Source organism: Megalobrama amblycephala, unplaced genomic scaffold (assembly GCF_018812025.1).
Source record: "Megalobrama amblycephala isolate DHTTF-2021 unplaced genomic scaffold, ASM1881202v1 scaffold265, whole genome shotgun sequence".
Lineage (NCBI taxonomy): Eukaryota > Metazoa > Chordata > Actinopteri > Cypriniformes > Xenocyprididae > Megalobrama > Megalobrama amblycephala.
Window position 1 is genome coordinate 411,937 of NW_025953341.1, and position 17,605 is coordinate 429,541.

General features: G+C 36.1%; 1 protein-coding gene across 2 annotated transcripts; it reads right to left on the bottom strand.

Moving 5' to 3' along the window:
- Positions 1–1,121: 1,121 nt before the first annotated feature.
- Positions 1,122–16,842, bottom strand: si:ch211-274f20.2 (calnexin). 2 transcript variants are annotated; one of them, XM_048179653.1, is made up of 14 exons: positions 16,567–16,842; positions 16,377–16,450; positions 11,297–11,355; positions 10,891–11,032; positions 10,725–10,806; positions 10,071–10,263; positions 9,691–9,874; positions 5,892–6,024; positions 5,657–5,812; positions 3,971–4,090; positions 3,781–3,880; positions 3,619–3,697; positions 1,586–1,632; positions 1,122–1,225 (listed from the first exon to the last, which is right to left on the bottom strand). In XM_048179653.1, exons 1-12 carry the CDS (start codon positions 16,630–16,632, stop codon positions 3,621–3,623), a joined length of 1,386 nt encoding a protein of 461 aa, XP_048035610.1. In that variant the 5' UTR covers positions 16,633–16,842; the 3' UTR covers positions 1,122–1,225; positions 1,586–1,632; positions 3,619–3,620. The 2 variants fall into 2 exon arrangements, with proteins under 2 accessions (XP_048035610.1, XP_048035609.1); XM_048179652.1 differs by having other exon boundaries at positions 1,122–1,632.
- Positions 16,843–17,605: the final 763 nt, after the last annotated feature.

Sequence of the window (17,605 nt, forward strand, 5' to 3'; positions counted from 1 at the left end):
CACTGGATGGCCCCTCTCTTGCATGAGCATTTGCATAGCTTAAAGTTCATGTTTAGAAGAATGTCTTTAAGGTTTTTCCTGTGCATAATTCACTTTCCAAACCCATTTCAGATTAACATATATAGGCATTGTGCTGAAAACATAAAGACCAAACATCATTGGGTTATGTTGAACTTTTATGCATTCATGTACAGTGCATGCAGAATTATTAGGAAAGGTGATTTTCTGATCATATTTTTTTCCCCCTAGGCACATCTTTCCAATTCCAAACCACATTACTCTTAATAACTACTATTAATTTTGTATGTAATAATTTAAAATTTACATATAATTGTTAATGAAGGCTGGAAATGAAAACGCCTTATTAGGTATGTTTTCTTTTATAGACAAAATGAGCCAAAAAAGACATTTAACTCAGACAGAGAAGTCAAAAATTATTAAATGCCCATGAGAAGGATGCAATACTAATGCAATACTAGAAATTGCAGTTAAGGCATGACCATTGGACAGTGAAATGCTCACTGGGTCAACAGGGTCAGACAAAAACAGGTGGAAAAGAAAAGACACGTTAACTGCAAAATAATTTAGGTGAAGAATTAAGTATGAAACTATCAGGAACCCTTTAGTCTCCAGTGCCACCATTTTCCAGAACTGCAACCTACCTGGAGTCTCCAGAAGCGCAAGGTGTTAGGATCTCAGAGACTTAGGTTAGGTAATTTGCCCTGGTCCCTCCAAAATCCCCACTTCAAGAGGGGAGTAGGGCATAGGGATGCTAACTTCTGATTGGAATTGCCCAAATTAGCACTGACATTCTTATATTGTTTTTTTTTCCCTTCATTGATGTTCTGTCTTTTCAGCAATGCACTTTTCACTGATTTTGTGAAATGTCAATTTTGTCATTCATATGTTAAAATATATTTTAAAACAGATATGATCAAAAATGTTCTTGCACTGTCTTAGAAATGCTATTAGTACAAAGCTCAAGTCCCTGAAGTGACTCAACAATACATTGTCACAAAAATGTAAGGCTCTGTAACAACAGGAAACTTTCAGTGCAGTGATACCACATTACAATTTAAATTCACTGCTTCAAATGAACCATTAATGGAATGAGAGAAAACTTTCATCAAATGTATACTTTATGAAGATAATGCATACAGTTGGTAGTGTTGGCAGTATGGTTCTGGTCTGGGCAAACTCCACATGCCCGTTCATGCAGCCATGCCTGGACAAAGCAGGGAGAGCAGCAAGTCAAACCCCCCTTGGGGTAACAGAATAGACCCATTAATCATGCATACATAACTACAATTCACAAAATTTAACACAAGTTGTTGTAAATAAGCCAAAATACATGAGGAAGGATGATTACAATGCAACTTAATGGTATTACTTGAAGACAATCGCAAGACAGACATCAGATTAAATCACAGATCTCCAGGCTAGGCAGAGTTAAATTTAATGTGCATCCAAGCAATAAAAGAGTGGCTGAATGAATTAAGATTTAAATGAATGTGTGATGCGTGTCAAAACAGAATTGGTAAATGTCAGAAACAGCTGATTGTCAGTTGATGCAAGCTTGACTGACGTGGCCTGGCTGAAGTCACTGCTGAAGTTTGCCACTGACTCTGTGAACTGTGAAAATGAAAGAATAATGAAATATACATTTAGCCATTTGGACTGTCAGCATTTATGGAATGATAGAAACATCATGGGTCAAATCCCACGAAAACATGTCTAGGCCATTTGTCATCCCAAAATCAAAGAATTTTTTTTTTTTTTTTTTAAATCATTAACAAAACAACATGACAATTTTCCTCTAAATTCTCACATTACTGTAATGACCACTTAAGTGAAAGTGACATGTAGCCAACTTTTGACCTTCATCATTGTTTTTTTGTTTATGTTTTTAAGTGACTAAGTGACTACCACTTAGTCACTTAAAAACTTGAACACAAAGACGATGAAGGATCAAAAGTACTTTAATATAACTCTCAGGTAACAGAAACACAAGGTAACTTCCACAAAGCATAAACGAGGCAGGACATAATTGAACAGAAACAGAGAGAACTCAAGTACTGGCGATAATGGGGTGCACACAGCTGAAACTAAATGACAAGTTAATAAACAACCATGACAACAAACTAAGGGAAACTAAAGTGAAAACAATTTCCAAATGGTGTGTGAGAGTGTGACACTGTCATTGCAGCACTTCCAGGTTCTACGTCAGAACCCCGGCACTCAGTCGTAAATAGTGCAAGAGAATGACAGGGGAGAGATGAATTTGTTGAATAAAGTTGTTATTTTGGGGGGGTTTTTGCGCACAAAAAGTATTCTTGTCGCTTCATAACATTAAGGTTGAATCACTGTAGACATGTTGACTTTTTGATCATTTTAACGATGTTTTTACTACTTTTCTGGACCTTGATTGTGATAATTTCATTACTTTCTATGGAGGATAAAAAACCTAATATCTTTAATATCACAAATATCTTAATTTGTGTTCCAAAGATGAACGAAGGTCTTACAGGTGTAAAATGACATGAGGGTGAGTAATTAATGACAGAAATTTTTGGGTGAACTAACCCTTTATGCTTTGAAACCGGGGGCATATGTGCCAAATTCTGCATTGAATACATAAGGGCTCAGTTTCACAGACAGGGCTTAGACTAAGCCAGGATTAGGCCTTAGTTCAATTAGGACATTTAAGTAGATTTTATAAACATACCCTAGAAAAAAAAAAAAAATTACTAGTTTGCATCTTGAGACAAAACAATGGCACTGACATATTTTAAGATATGTCAGTTCAAGTTTCTTTCAGTTAAAACAGCTCGAACATGCATTTTAGTCTAGGACTTGCTTAAGCCTTGTCTGTGAAACCGGGGGCAAGGGTGTTAAAATATAAAGTATAAAAAGGACAGGGAACTTCAAAATGTCTCTCAATTTTGATTATTTTGATGATTGAGTATTTGGCCAATTATTTTGATTATTAATAAAGTAATCAGATTTTTTTTTAGGAAGTGATACAAATAGAAATGCTACAGAAATGAACACCTATGAAACAAATTTATGTATTCACATGTTTATTTAACATAATGAGAGATAATTTTCCTTAATGTCTACTTTCCACTAAATGATGCACACTAAATGATTTATTTCTTAAATACACTGGTTTTAATTGAGAGGGTGAAATACAGCTTCATAACATTTAAATCTTCAATGTTTCAGTCTGAATGCAATCAGTTTCTGTGTTGGTCAATACAAACAAACAAAAGAGTTATTTTATGAAGACCCCATAAATAGTATTTTAATGCAATTTTTAAATACATTTTGAAAAGTGAACTTAAGAATTTTTAAGGACCTGTGGCACCCTGTACATTTGAGTTTACTGTAATGCTCATCATTCTCAGTGGTGATTCTTAATGTGACAGTAATCAGCTCCCATTTAACAGTAATACAATGATTCTGACAGTATAAGGCAATAGCAAATACTACCATAATGTATTAATTTTTTGCAGTTAAACTGGTCTGTTTGTCCACATTACAGATGAAATGAGAATCAATCTTTTTTGGCGACAAGTGACCAGCACATGAGATTCACCCTGTCTGTATCATACTTACTGTTAACTTGTTATGTCTGAGTTTCTTAGAGCCCTCTTGACTGCTCTGCTTTTAGCCTCAACTCTTGTTTGATTTACACCTTAAAAAAAAAAAAAGACGTAGTGAATTTTATGACTACTACTAGCACAGTGCAGTTTTGCAGGTCCTGTAAACAACTCTCACCATCATTAGGAGTGATGTGTTCCTCCATGTCCTGAGGTCTATCTGCCTGAGGCTCATCTGTTTTTTTATAGTAATAATCTTGATCTGGTGGACCAAACCGCTAAAAAATATACACACATACACAATATTGAGAGAAAAAAAATCATAAATTAATATTATTTTCTGAATATTTATTTATTTATTTACCTACCTTATTAGGCCACATGAAACTAATAAAGAGGATGATGGGAAGGCCCACAGTGAACACATAGACACCCCAGAGCCATGGCCGCTTGACTGTTGCCACCAACAGCTTTTCAATCATTCCAGGCTACAAGAGGACAATGTTAAATAGATGTGTTCAGCTTACTGTTAATTATTTAAAAACATAAAAATTGGTCCAAATTTCCTTGATTGTAAGTGAAAAAGTATCTTTTATCCTGGACTTGGTCACCATTTCTTCACATTTTGCCTTCACTAGATCATTTTAATTGGGTGTGTCAGAAGAATAATCATGAATGCATGTGTTCTCATTAATGTGAGCTTATAAGAGCTGCACACTTAAAGATTAAGAAAGAAAATGAGAAATGCAGTTTCAAATAGTGTAAGACAGAGTATAGCATGTCACCACTGCAGGACAACTCAGCTACCCAAATATCACAGATACTAGTTAGTTAAAGGATCATGGGACTGTTTAGCTGCTGCTTACTAGGGCTGGGAAAAAATGGATTCACCTATCACAATTTTTTTATTATTAATTATTATTTTAATTCCAGAATCAATATTAATTCATAATAAATTGTTTTATTTTAGGAGGTGGAGGAAAGTTACCTCTTTTATTTCAGCAGGGTGATATGTGTTGTATCAGTGATTATTACGTGATGTCACGTCTCTTACTAGTGGACACAAGAAAGCGAAAAATGGCGGATGGAGAGACATCTACAGATATATACAACATATACCATCACAGGCAGAGTTTCACATTTGCGCTTGGGGGGGTGATAGGCCATGAGCGCACCTGGGGGATGGGTTTTTTAATTTAATTATTACATATTAAAAGGATTATGGGAATAAGTTTATAATAAAATAAGCAGTTGTGAATTGATCAATTTAAACTATTTGCAAATAATATTTTGCACGTTCAATTCTTATTGATATCTGATATGTCGAAAACTCAAAACATTTCTTGTCTCGTCACATTCAATTATGAGTTACCTAAATAAAATGTAAATTATACCATGATTTACATTCAAAACAGTGAAATTTCTTAAAAAGTTGAGTTGCTTGCATCCCTGGATATTACTTGTCGGTTGTTGAGCATTCCTCTAGTAAAACAGTTAAATATCAATGTTTAGCTGCTACTTTCCATGCACTCTTTCAGAGGTAAAACTAAAGCGTTGTACTTCTTCTGTAAACGGTAATACCCGCCTTCTTTGATTTGAATAGCCATCTCACTCATTTTGACACTGACACTGTTAGACTGTTGAGACAGAGCAACCTAAAATCTTTTAAAACTTTTTGTCATCCAAATAACAAACAGAGTGTAATGGAGTGCAGAAAAGCATCATATCAAATACTAAGGGACAATTTGGCCATTCCTAATTTTTGGGGAGACTTGTCCCTCCAAATGTCTCTGGTGGCTATATATCTAACATATACTCTGCATTTCATACAGTTATATGTATTATATCTTCTACATTTCAAATTTATAATGAACGACTGATATATAAGAGTCAAAAACTCACATTCTACTCACTAAAATGTGAGTAGAATGTTATTCGCATAAAATTATAAATGGTTCTGGTATGGGAGGGCAAAAAGCAAATAAAAAACACCATAAATAGCAATATCGAATCAAATTGAGAGATAGCTGTGTCGTCCCAGCCCTAGTTCTTACTGGCTGGCGCCATGTGTCTTCTGTCCAACGCCTGGCTACTTCCAGACTATCACAGAGCAAGATGTTGTCAAACATCACATCTCCAGTGAGGGTCCACAGCTCAAATCCTACAGCAGCGACAGGGCTTATTGTGAACGACTGCTCTCCTCTGCTGCCCTAACACAACAACCAAAGAAAGACAATGATGTACTGCACATGTCAAATGCAAATTAGATATTTAGGAGTGCGAGCCTACTTTATCATTAGGGTTTCTGCTGGGTTGGTTCTTTGGCTTGGAAAAGGCTGGATTTGATAATGCAGGATGAGATGAGCGCTCACAGTCTGAGGCCTCAGTACAGTCATTCCGGTGTCCTTCCACGCCATCTGACCTGTTCAAAGGAGGAAACAAATACACATAAACATGACTATAAATTGATAAAAAATACTTTGGTTGCCCAGTGGCTTGTAATGGACAAACATAAGCCAAGTTTATTTATATAGCTCTTTTTTGCTTTACAAAATCAAGAATATGCATACAGTATGTTGAATATATTCAATGACTGACTTATGGTAATACACCATACTTATGTACTTATGGTTACTACACATATATTGAATACATTTTGGGTAAATCACAATATCTCAAATGGTATGATGTATATGATAATTAGTGTTCAAAGCATCTTATTGTATCAAATTTACACCATGATTCAAAAATTCCAAATTCAACAAGAATTTAAAAGAAAATGATTCTTTTGTTCACGAATGGACCCCTTTTCACAGATTATGCATTTCCACAGCTATCAACATTTAACTAACTAACTAACTAACTAACTAACTAAATAAATAAATATATATATATATATATATATATATATATATATATATTTATGTACATACATATACATATACATATACACACACTTTATAATACTTTACTTTGTGCTATTTTACCTCAACGGTAGATTTCCAAAAACGAATTAAAGGGCAACTATTATGCCTCTTTTTACAAGATGTCTCCAGAGTATGTATGTGAAGTTTTAGCTCAAAATACCCTGCAGATAATTTTTTATAGTATGTTAAAATAGCCAGTTTTGGGGAGTGAGCAAAAATAAGCCATTTTTGTGTGTGTCCCTTTAATTGCAAATGAGCTAATGCTCCTGGCCCACTTTCAAGAAGACAATGATGCCTACAGAGCCAGAGAATATATGCTGCTTGGAGACAGAACAGGTGTAGTTTAGTTTAATTACGGTTATAAATTATGTTGTCATCTTGCTTTTATCCACTATTATTACAAACCTGTTGTAGTGGACCCCATCCGAATGATGGCCAAAACTTTACTGATGAGTTTTATCAAGTTTATTGTACATCACACAAAAGATGAAGCATACGTTTTCACTCCAGAAAATCAAAATGTCTATTGTCTTGACCCCGCCCATCTTGTTACCCGATTATTGGTTCATTTGCCCCACCTGTCCTTCCTCATTACCTTTCTTGTTTGCTCTCCTATTTATTCTCCTTGTGTTTGCAGTCCTGTGCTGGATCTTTGTCATACATTGAGTGTTCCCTTGTGTGTTTCCTTGTTCTAGTCAAGTCTATTCTAGCTGCTCGTAATGTTATTCCCTTCAGGGTAGTTTTTGTTTGTGTTTTGTTTTATTTTTTATTCTTAATAAAAGCCAATTATTTTGCAATTGAGTCCTCGCTTCATCCCTTCACCCACATCCTTGACAGAACAATCCAGAAAAATGTTTTCCTTTTCCCATCTCCTTGCCCTTCCGCTCAGCAGATGGTGGATCAATGCAGCAAGCTCCTTTCTTTTCGGCAAGGGGGTGCCGGTGTGAAGGAGTTTGCTCACCAGTTTGTGTTTATAGCAGAGGGGCTCAACATCAGCGATGCAGCGCTCAATGACGTTTTTAACAGCAGCCTTAACGAGCCCGTCAGCGTCTGGGAGATGCGAATGCTGGGGATTTCGTCTTTCTGGGGTTTGTGGGGTATGTATACAATTGGGGAGAAGAGGGTGGCCATCCACCTCTTGGCCCACCTCCCATTCCCCTCACAAATTTCCAAATTCCCCTCACAAATTTCCAAATTCCCAGTCCTTCGATGACCTCTTCGGGAAGAGGGAGGTGGAAAAACAGGTCTGCCTCATCTGCCACCTGCTCAGAGGTGGCTGAGCCCACTGCAGCCCTTCCAGTGATGGCTGTGACATCTGCAGTTTCCCCTGAGGCCCCAGTGGTGACTGAAGATGCTGCAGCGCCCCCCATGGCGACCAAAGATGCTGCAGAGCCCCCAAAGGTGACCGAAGATGCTGCTGAGCCCCCAAAGGAGACCACAGACACTGAAGCGCCCCCAGAGGTGGTAAGCTCATTACCACTGCCTCGCCCTCGCAAACGGAGGAAGAGGAAGAAGGCTTCCTCTGTTTCACCTGGTCAAGTGGTCCTGGAAAATGCACTCAGGTTCTTCTGACCAAGGACCAGTCTGCCAGCCTGAGCCCACTGCCACCACAGAGCAGCCCGCTACCGGCCCGGAGGCCATCACAGAGCCACCCGATCTCCCTGATATGGCCACGGAGGCCATCACCAAGCAGTCCGCTCTCCCTGATACAGTCACGGAGGCTGTGACCAAGCAGCCCAATCTCCCTGATATGGCCACGGAGGCCATTGAACCCACTCTCTCCTGCTATGGCTTTGCCCTTCTGTGTGTCTGGGCCACACACACATCCTTCCTGGGTTCCTCAGCTCCAGCCCTAGCCCTGAAGTCCCCAGAGTCAGTCACAGCCACAGAGACTGTCCCAGAGTCTGGTCTGGTCCTGTCCCAGAGTCTGGTCTGCCCAGTGCCCACTACATCAGCTGTGCCTCCCTTGGTGTAGTCTTCTTTGTGGGGCTCCCCTTCCTCACTCTGATTCCAGTCATGTCAGAGTCTGATCTACCTGTCCTGCTCAAGCCCTCTGCCCTGCCGACCCCACTCAAGTTTCCTGCTCTGCTGGCCCCACTCAAATTTACTATGCTGCCGGTCCCACTCAAGCTTCCTGTTCTGTCCCTCCAGCTCTGCCCTCAGCTAGGACTCCAGACCTGCCTGAGCCTCCCTGGCTCAACCCTCCTGTCCCTCCCTTGTTCATTCTAAAGACTTCTTGTACTGTCATGCTGTACTGTCTCTGTTGTTTGACCCCTTCTGACTTGTATTGTTATGTTAGTGTGCTAGTCATGTAGTGTTATGTTCCTGTCTTGTGTTCGGTGTTCCTCATTGGGGATGCCATATCTATAGAAAATGCAATCACAAATGATATAAAACTAAGAAATCATTCTAATTTGATTAGGAATTAAGCTTAAAGAATTATAAGTAACATTCTGCTGTTGAAGAGTGTTGTGATTGCAGTGCTCAGTGCATTAAATCATAAACTAGATCAACCATTGATCAACAAATTAAACTCACTCATACTGTCAAAAATGATTAAAACATCATTCGAATTTGACAAATAATGAATTTTCTTGTCCCTAACAATCAACATAATGCATGGGCAATCAAAATTAAATTTGATTGTGAATCTAATTGTTCTGAACTTGCAAAAGAAAAAAAAAGCTTTTGAATTCAATTAAAAACAAATCAAATCAAATAAGTTTACTTAAAGACTGCATGATCAGTATTAAGTTTCATTTCACATATGGTACGTTGATATACTTATACAAATTTTGCTGATGCAACTTCATTGTTCACTCAAAATTTGGAAGGTCTTGCAGCTGTTTTACTTAAACACTTCTAAATTAAAATAAATAAATATATAATATTCCAAAAAGTAAGTCTAAAATGTGTCTAATATTCTTCTAAATGCTCTCTGAAGAAGAGCTTTATCAGATTTTAGAGAACTGTCAGAGACAGCACCCTTGTTGAATGTTCAATGAGAGTAAATGTTGGTTTCCTCCCCAAGTGCAAATTAGGGACTTCATCCGTGACTGAAGACTTAATAGGTTTCAAAACACTACTGCCACAGCTATTACAACTCATCTCTCAGATTAGTTGTGTATAAAAAACTGTTATATATCAAAAAATCTGCATACCTTTCATGTTCCAACTTTAGGTCGGAAGTTTGAAACCCATCCATTAAGGCAGCATTAGATGAGTATTCAGGTTCCTGTGTTTCGTGAGGAGACGCAACTGGTGGGTCCATATCTTCCAAAAGATTGCCCTTGTTAATAAGTGTCAGGTCAATGAAGATTTCAAAAGTGTTGTCAGGATATATGTCTGAAAAGAAAAAATTCACTAAAATAAAACTGCAACCAGGATGTCATTATGCAAGATTAGAAACTTTTCATACACGATTTGATATTAAAAATTATGCTGTCTAGTTTATTAGAGTATAAACTTACTTCAGATGCAAATAACAGTATTGATTTGAACATGAAGTCACTGAACATGTATTTCTTTACTGTCTACTCACTTAAAGTGTAGAGATGTGGACGCCGGTCAATAAAATAGTCACTAAGATCCATTTCTGGTTGCCGAGCGTGTTTTTCCTCATATGTCCCTGTGATGGGATTGCGATGACTTAAGATGAAATGTACCTTGTGTGTGCTGCCACACTTGTCTGGACCAAACATAATTGTGTATGGGGTGGCATCACTGAACTGGCTCTAAAATGACAATGACAACACTGTTATCATGGCAGTGTATTCTGTCTGTAGAAAAAGCAGTTTTTTTTTTTTATTGTGAATATCTTGTTAAAATGTAAAGATTTGACTGTCTGTTGCTTTACTGTTTGTTTCATTTAATTAAACTGTTCATTCCCCTGGTTTCACAGACAAGGCTTAAGCTAGTCCTAGATTAAAATGTTTGAGCTGTTTTAAGTAAAAGCAACTCGCACTGACATATCTTAAAATATGTCACTGCCATTGTTTTGTCTCAAGATGCACATCAGTCATGTTTTTTCCAAGGTACATTTATAAAAGCTACTTAAACGCTCTAATTGAACTAAGGCCTAATCCTAGCTTAGTCTAAGCCCTGTCTGTAAGACCGGGCCTTAGTGTTTTAAAACACTAAGCTAAACCTGTTCCAGTGCATAACAGTATTATGTATCATGAAATGTAGGTATTACCAAACGGAGATCATCTGAATGAGAAAGCAACTTAATGTAGGCTCCACCACAATCAACCACTTTTTGGAAGAAAACTTCATACCTGCAGATGTTTTCAAAAGAAGATTTAGTCAAGCAACTTAATTTGTGTTTTAAGGATAATGGCTGAATGATCAAAATATCTTACTGTAAGCAAAGAGGTTTGTCTTTAAAGTAATACACTTCCCGCAGGTATGCAGATATGGCGTGGTGTCTACCAGGGGATTTGAGGACTAGGCCTCTGTTTCCCAAAAATCTTGGTTCACTTGTTTCCTCTACAACCCACTCACCTGTATAAAATAAAGATTTTTCATATCGGCATGTATTTGGTACGTGGCATTGTAAAAAGAAGGATAATAGACTATACAGTACAGTCAGCAGGTCATTACTGCATAATAAACCCCTTGCTTCAGACCCCCATCATGTCTGGATCATCCTTCAGGGGGTTATTTTGTTATAACGAATAACTGACTGTATAACTCACATTTCAACACTGCTACATTGTTTTGTCAGAAGTTTCAATATTCAAATTTATATTCACAAAATGCATATACCATTATATTTGAGAAGTTTCAGTTGCTCATCTTTCACCACTTTGGACAAAACCCAGTTTCTTCAGTGCAAACAAGGAGACAGGGAATAGCATTTGATGTTAATGAACAATCAACACTTAGTAACTAGACACAACAGTGATTAACACATCTAACGTAACAAATGTTTTATACTCTTAATATGGGTGCTTCTGCAACTATGGTCACTTTTGACTCTCCCAAATAATAATAATAAAAAAACCTTTAAATTTTCATTTCCACCACAGTCTGTAATGCATTTAAAAATGTACACAAAATTGCATGTAGTCATTAAGACTTTCTGGAACATAATTTTCATCTCTTCTTACCATATGTCCTTACTGCAACATTACAATAACATTAGTTTTATTAACTTTTCTTTTTTAATTTCTATGAAAATGTAAGACATTTAAATGGTTATTTTCAAGATTTGTGCATTTTTGTAAATACTGATATTAAAATCATTAGATTTTACGATTTTCGTTATGCCATGGAAAATTTAAACAGTAACCTTAGATATCAATTGTTTTCATACATGCAAAAGATTAAATATTTTTTATGACAGATATTATAATTTTAATGTGTAAATCTCTACTTAAGTGCTAAAATAATTTTTAAATTCAAATAAAAATCTGTATAATAATTCAAATAACACATTGCAGCTGTAATGACATTTTGTGTTGGTAATGACACAATGTTAATGGCGCATGTAAATAATCTTACGCAGCCTGTTGTTAAGTAAATAACCTTAATAACAGGCTACGGTAGAGGAAAACAGTAACAGACAAAACAGAAGGAACTGTCAAAAACAGTAGAGGTATTGCAGTAAAGACTGGGTCAAAATGATTTTCATGGTTAAAAAAATAATACATTTATGAACTTAACATTTGATTTGAGGCCTTCAGTATTGTTTTGTCCTCTGATTTTTTTTGTTTTGGAGACACTCTTATCTGCTCTTATTCCATAACTCTTCATCATATCTGTCTGAGTCTTTTATTATTACCTCTCTGCATTTCTTTCTGTCATCTTATTGTAGATGAATTTGGTATTGTTAGTTGGGGGGGGGGGGGGGTGTTCATCAATGTTTGTATATCAAGAGCAGTTACAAGTTTGTGTGCATTTTGTTTTGATTTCCCAGATATATCCAACAATGTGTAAATCCAGAGAAATAAGCAATTTTAACCATGACATGGACTGTGTCCATGCGTCGCCTGCTATCAATGACATCATACCTGATACTCGATTTCCGGTTTTATTTTGGTAAAAACCATGGAAACACCAAAGAGGCTTTAATATATTATACATTTTATTAGACATGGAATAACTGTTTGGATACATTTATAGACAGAAAACTAATCATTGTTATATAGCTCAAAACGTTTAGTCTTATTGTTTAAATCTCGTTAAATCTCTTTTTTTTTCCGTGAACATGATTTACCATGCCTCAGACAAAAACACTATTTTGTCAAGTGGCTAACATAGCATAATCAAATGCAGCTTTATTTTTAGTAATAGTAATACAGAATTTTCTCTGTCATACAATATGTTTTAAAATTAATTGCATTCCATTTAGCAACACAAGCCATCCAGCATTTATTAATATGACATTCTAATATCAACCTAGCTTACTACAGTGTGCAAGTGTCTCATAGCAGCCGCAGAGCGAACGCACAGAGAAACGTTATAACATCATTTTCAACACACTCAAAAGTATCTAATATGATAAAACAGCGCTATTACCCCACATAGGCTTGACCGGAAGAAGCTGAAGTGGCGTCTGTGGCATAAAAAGTTCCACACTCAATCTCGTGTCATACGCCTTTGTTTTGAATAGGCGACCTCTAGTGGCAAAAAAATACATATTGTGTCTTTAGTATTTGCAATATACACTTGTCAGCCATAGGATTAAAACCACCCGCCTAATACAGGGCTCCAGACTTACAGTACATTTGAGAGCATTTTGAGAGTTCTACAGAAGGTGGCACTGTTTTTTTAAATAATAAATGTAATTTAATCATATTAATATTGTTTTGAAATAATACATGTAGTTACTAATAATATCACGTTTATTCATTGGAAATTTGACAGAAAAAGCTGAGCTTGAATTGAGATGCAGATAAAATTAATTTATTAACAGTAACGTGCAAAAACATTTTTATAGGGAAAAATGTAAATATTTTACTCTTATTAAATGTACTGAATCGACCTTCAGTGATTATAAAAGGAGCACTCTTTACTTGCTTTCTGTGTAATTCTGGGTAATTTCATTTAAAACGTTTTTTCACAAGATGTAATATAAGTCTAAGGTGTCCCCTGAATGTGTCTGTGAAGTTTCAGCTCAAATACCCCATAGATTTTTTTTTATTAATTTTTTTAACTGCCTATTTTGGGGCATAATTATAAATGCGCTGCTGCCCCTTTAAATCCTCGCGCTCCCCGCCCCCGAGCTTGCGACTGCCTTAAACAGCATAAACAAAGTTCACACAGCTAATATAACCTTCAAAATGGATCTTTACAAAATGTTCGTAATGCATGCTGCATGCATACATCGGATCATGTGAGTATAATATTTATTTGGATGTTTATATTTGATTCTGAATGAGTTTGAGGCTGTGCTCCGTGGCTAAAGCTAACACACTGTTAGAGTCGATTTATAAAGAATGAAGATGTGTTTATTGTACAGACTGCAAGTGTTTAAAAATGAAAATAACGACGGCTCTTGTCTCCATGAATACAGTAAGAAACGATGGTAACTTTAACCACATTTAACAGTACATTAGCAACATAACATAGTTAACGAAACATTTAGAAAGACAATTTACAAATATCACTAAAAATATCATGTTATCATGGATCATGTCAGTTATTATTGCTCCATCTGCCATTTTTCGCTATTGTCTTTGCTTGCTTACCTGCATAAAGTCTGATGATTCAGCTGTGCACATCCAGACGTCCTACCCTTGTCTAATGCCTTGAACATGAGCTGGCATATGCAAATATTGGGGGTGTACATATTAATGATCCCGACTGTTACGTAACAGTCGGTGTTATGTTGAGATTCGCCTGTTGTTCGGAGGTCTTTTAAACAAATCAGATTTACATAAGAAGGAGGAAACAATGGTGTTTGAGACTCACTGTATGTCATTTCCATGTACTGAACTCTTGTTATTCAACTATGCCAAGGTAAATTCAATTTTCCATTCAATGGCACCTTTAAGTGTTTGTTTGCCTATAAGTGTTAGTTTTTCTTCATCTTTAAACTTTTAGTTTTACAAATCATTACAATAAAAATAACATTAAAATTGGATAATATTTACAGTTTTTAAGTGCTGGAAAAAGTGTTAAGCACTTTAAAAAGTCCTTTATTCCTTAATATTCCTTAATTTATTCCTTCCTTTAGTCCTTAATTTCACTCTCAAAATTTCTGCCACATTACAATGTTTCTCTTATGAAACAAAAATATAAGCAGCTCTTATCAGTTGTGCAATGCACCAGTGCGACCTCTAACAAAATTTAGTGCCACTGGCAGAAAAAAAGGTTGCAAAATGCGACCATTTAGTCACAGTCTGGAGCCCTGTAATATCATGTAGGTTCCCGTCATGCTGCCAATTGCAGCACATAGATGCTCAATCGGATTGAGATATGGGGAAATTTGGAGGCTGAGGCAATGCCTTTGTGGCAGCTAACTGGCAGCTAGCAAGGTCTGATACATTTGTTTTGACTTTTAGCACCTATACTGCATATACACATGATGTATTCAACAGTAAACTTATTTTTAAAATGTAGTTTAAAATACACAATTACTGTGCTTTATGGTAAGAACACACAATAAATACTTCAAAAGAAAAGATGATCTTTATCTTATTTTTCTGGATCTTGTGAGTGGCCTAATGTGGGTTGCCCAATCTGTCAGCCATGTGCTCATGTGTTAATTTCTGTTTCCATAGACACAAGATTTGTTTGGCTTCGAACAAATGTCTTATTAAAAAAAAAAATCCAGTTGCGGTAGAGACTCAAAAGTGTGGGACAGGTGTATTTAGATGAAAAAAAAGCATATAAATGAGCAATAAACAAACACGTTAGGTTTTCTAAACCAAAGACGCAAGTTATATTATCAAGTCTATGAATTATCTAGTTTTTAGTTTTTTTTTGAGAATGATGCCAATACGAGTGACCTCATCGCAGTCCTCATAGCTTCCCACACATTTGGTATTTATATGAAACAAAATTCATTTGAAATAAAGTCATATTGTCAAAGAATTCGCTTATTTGCATATTTCAGCATTGAGAACACAGTTGTGGGACACTGGGTTTATATTTATCAATCATCATATGACAAATTTTAACCTAAATCTAAAATTTTACTGCTGGGACTTTAAAGTGCCCATAGTAGCAGAAACACCCATATATAGGGGAGACTGGGGAGTGTTGTAACATGGTATCAGTTGTAACACTGTCAGTTTACCAAGTCAGAATAAAGCGGTGATGTCACCAACATCATACACTTCCATCACCTTTTTGAGCTGACAGGAGAAGTTTCATGTGACTGTGAGCAACATTGTAGATTTTATGGAGAAAAAAAAAATTCAGGAAGGACAATTATTTGACTTGCATAAAGTAGCAGTTTCTCTCAATTTGATGCTTTGCATTCATGCTAACTTCAAACCCACATGATAAAATGTGTGCTTTAAAGAAAAATTTAAAGAATTTAAATTTAAAGTCCAAATTTAAAGAAATACTATGTTTTTTTTTTTGTTTTTTTTTTTTTTTGTGTCACTTTTAATTGTTCACTTTATTCAAAAGTGATTATTCTTTGTTCTTCATCTAGGCCTAATTTTTTGTATTTGACATTAACTCTGTGTACTCTGATTCTGGAAGCCTACATGTCCAAGTGATTTTTATTTGTAGTAGTCAAATGTAGTTACTGTGTATCAAAGTTTGAGAGATCTATCTCAAACAACCACTGAGTTACTGATGCTTATACAAAAAGTGTTACTTTCATCCCCGGTCTCCCCCTATAGTATGTATGTTGTCAGTCAGAGACTTTCGGGTTTCCGAAACCAACCTGTCTAGACTTCTTGCGTCAAATGGCTCAGCGAAATAAGCCTCGTCTGGTATTGCGACAGGTCTGAAAGCGTTCTGAATAGCAAAGTTAGTTTGAACAGTTTTGAAAGCAAAAGCAGCTGTAACAAGACTCTTTATGTGAATACGTGTTACGTCCATTGGTTGCAATGCAATATAACCTTTATATTTACCTGTGATCCACTGATGTGAACGAAACACAAACAGAAGCCAAAGAACAAAGGATGATATCGCATCATATCTGTATCTGTGTGCAGGAATCGTCTGAGAAAGGTTAGGCTTGATGAAAATCCTTATTTCTGTCCATCAACTGTAATTTTAACGATTTAGATTATATGCTTTACATCATCTTCCTGTATTGATAAACGGGGACTTTGATCTCTGTCCTTTTGAACTCTTGTGCATTACCTATAAGATGGCCAAGGAGTGAAGTGTTTAAATAAGGAATCATTGACGAAGGACCGTTGATTTATTCACTGCACATGCGCGTGGAACTAAGAATTTTAGTTCCTGCTCCTTGTTTTTCAGCAGGTTTAATGGATTTTTTTTTTTTTTTTTACTAGTCGTACGACTATACAACATTGGTTTCATTTCTTTGTGCTTTTCCTTTGTACCTTGCGATGCTTTAAAACTGTATTTCATAGTTATTATGTGAATACGTCTGCCCGTAACATCTGACATAAACCTGTAGCCTAAATAAATATGTTGTCCACAGATACATTTGTAACCTGTGCTGGTGTTTTGATCCATATAATGTGTTAACTTACCCTGTTGCGAGCCAGACTATTCAACATTCTCCATGTTCGCTGGTTGTAAAAGGCATACAGTGCTGAAAACAATGTTTTTTTTTTTTGTTTTTTTTTACTTTTAACAAATATAAATTCACAATTTAAAATTATCACAAGGTTTAAGGATTCACTTGCACAGAACACCTGAGTGATTTCAGCTACACTGATTTCCAACAGCAAAGCAGACAAATAATATTCTTAAAAAGACTTAAATCTGCTCATCATATAAAGCAATCGTCTCTTCAGAAAATTTGGATTAAACTGCTCAATATGGATTATTTTACGAATTTATGAAATTTCTGAAGTGTCAAAGTGGTGGTTGCATAGTGGTCTATGAAGGTACAGAAATCAGATTTCATAAAAAATATCTTCCGAAGATAAACAATAGTCTTACGGGTTTGGAACAACATGAGGGCGAGTAAAC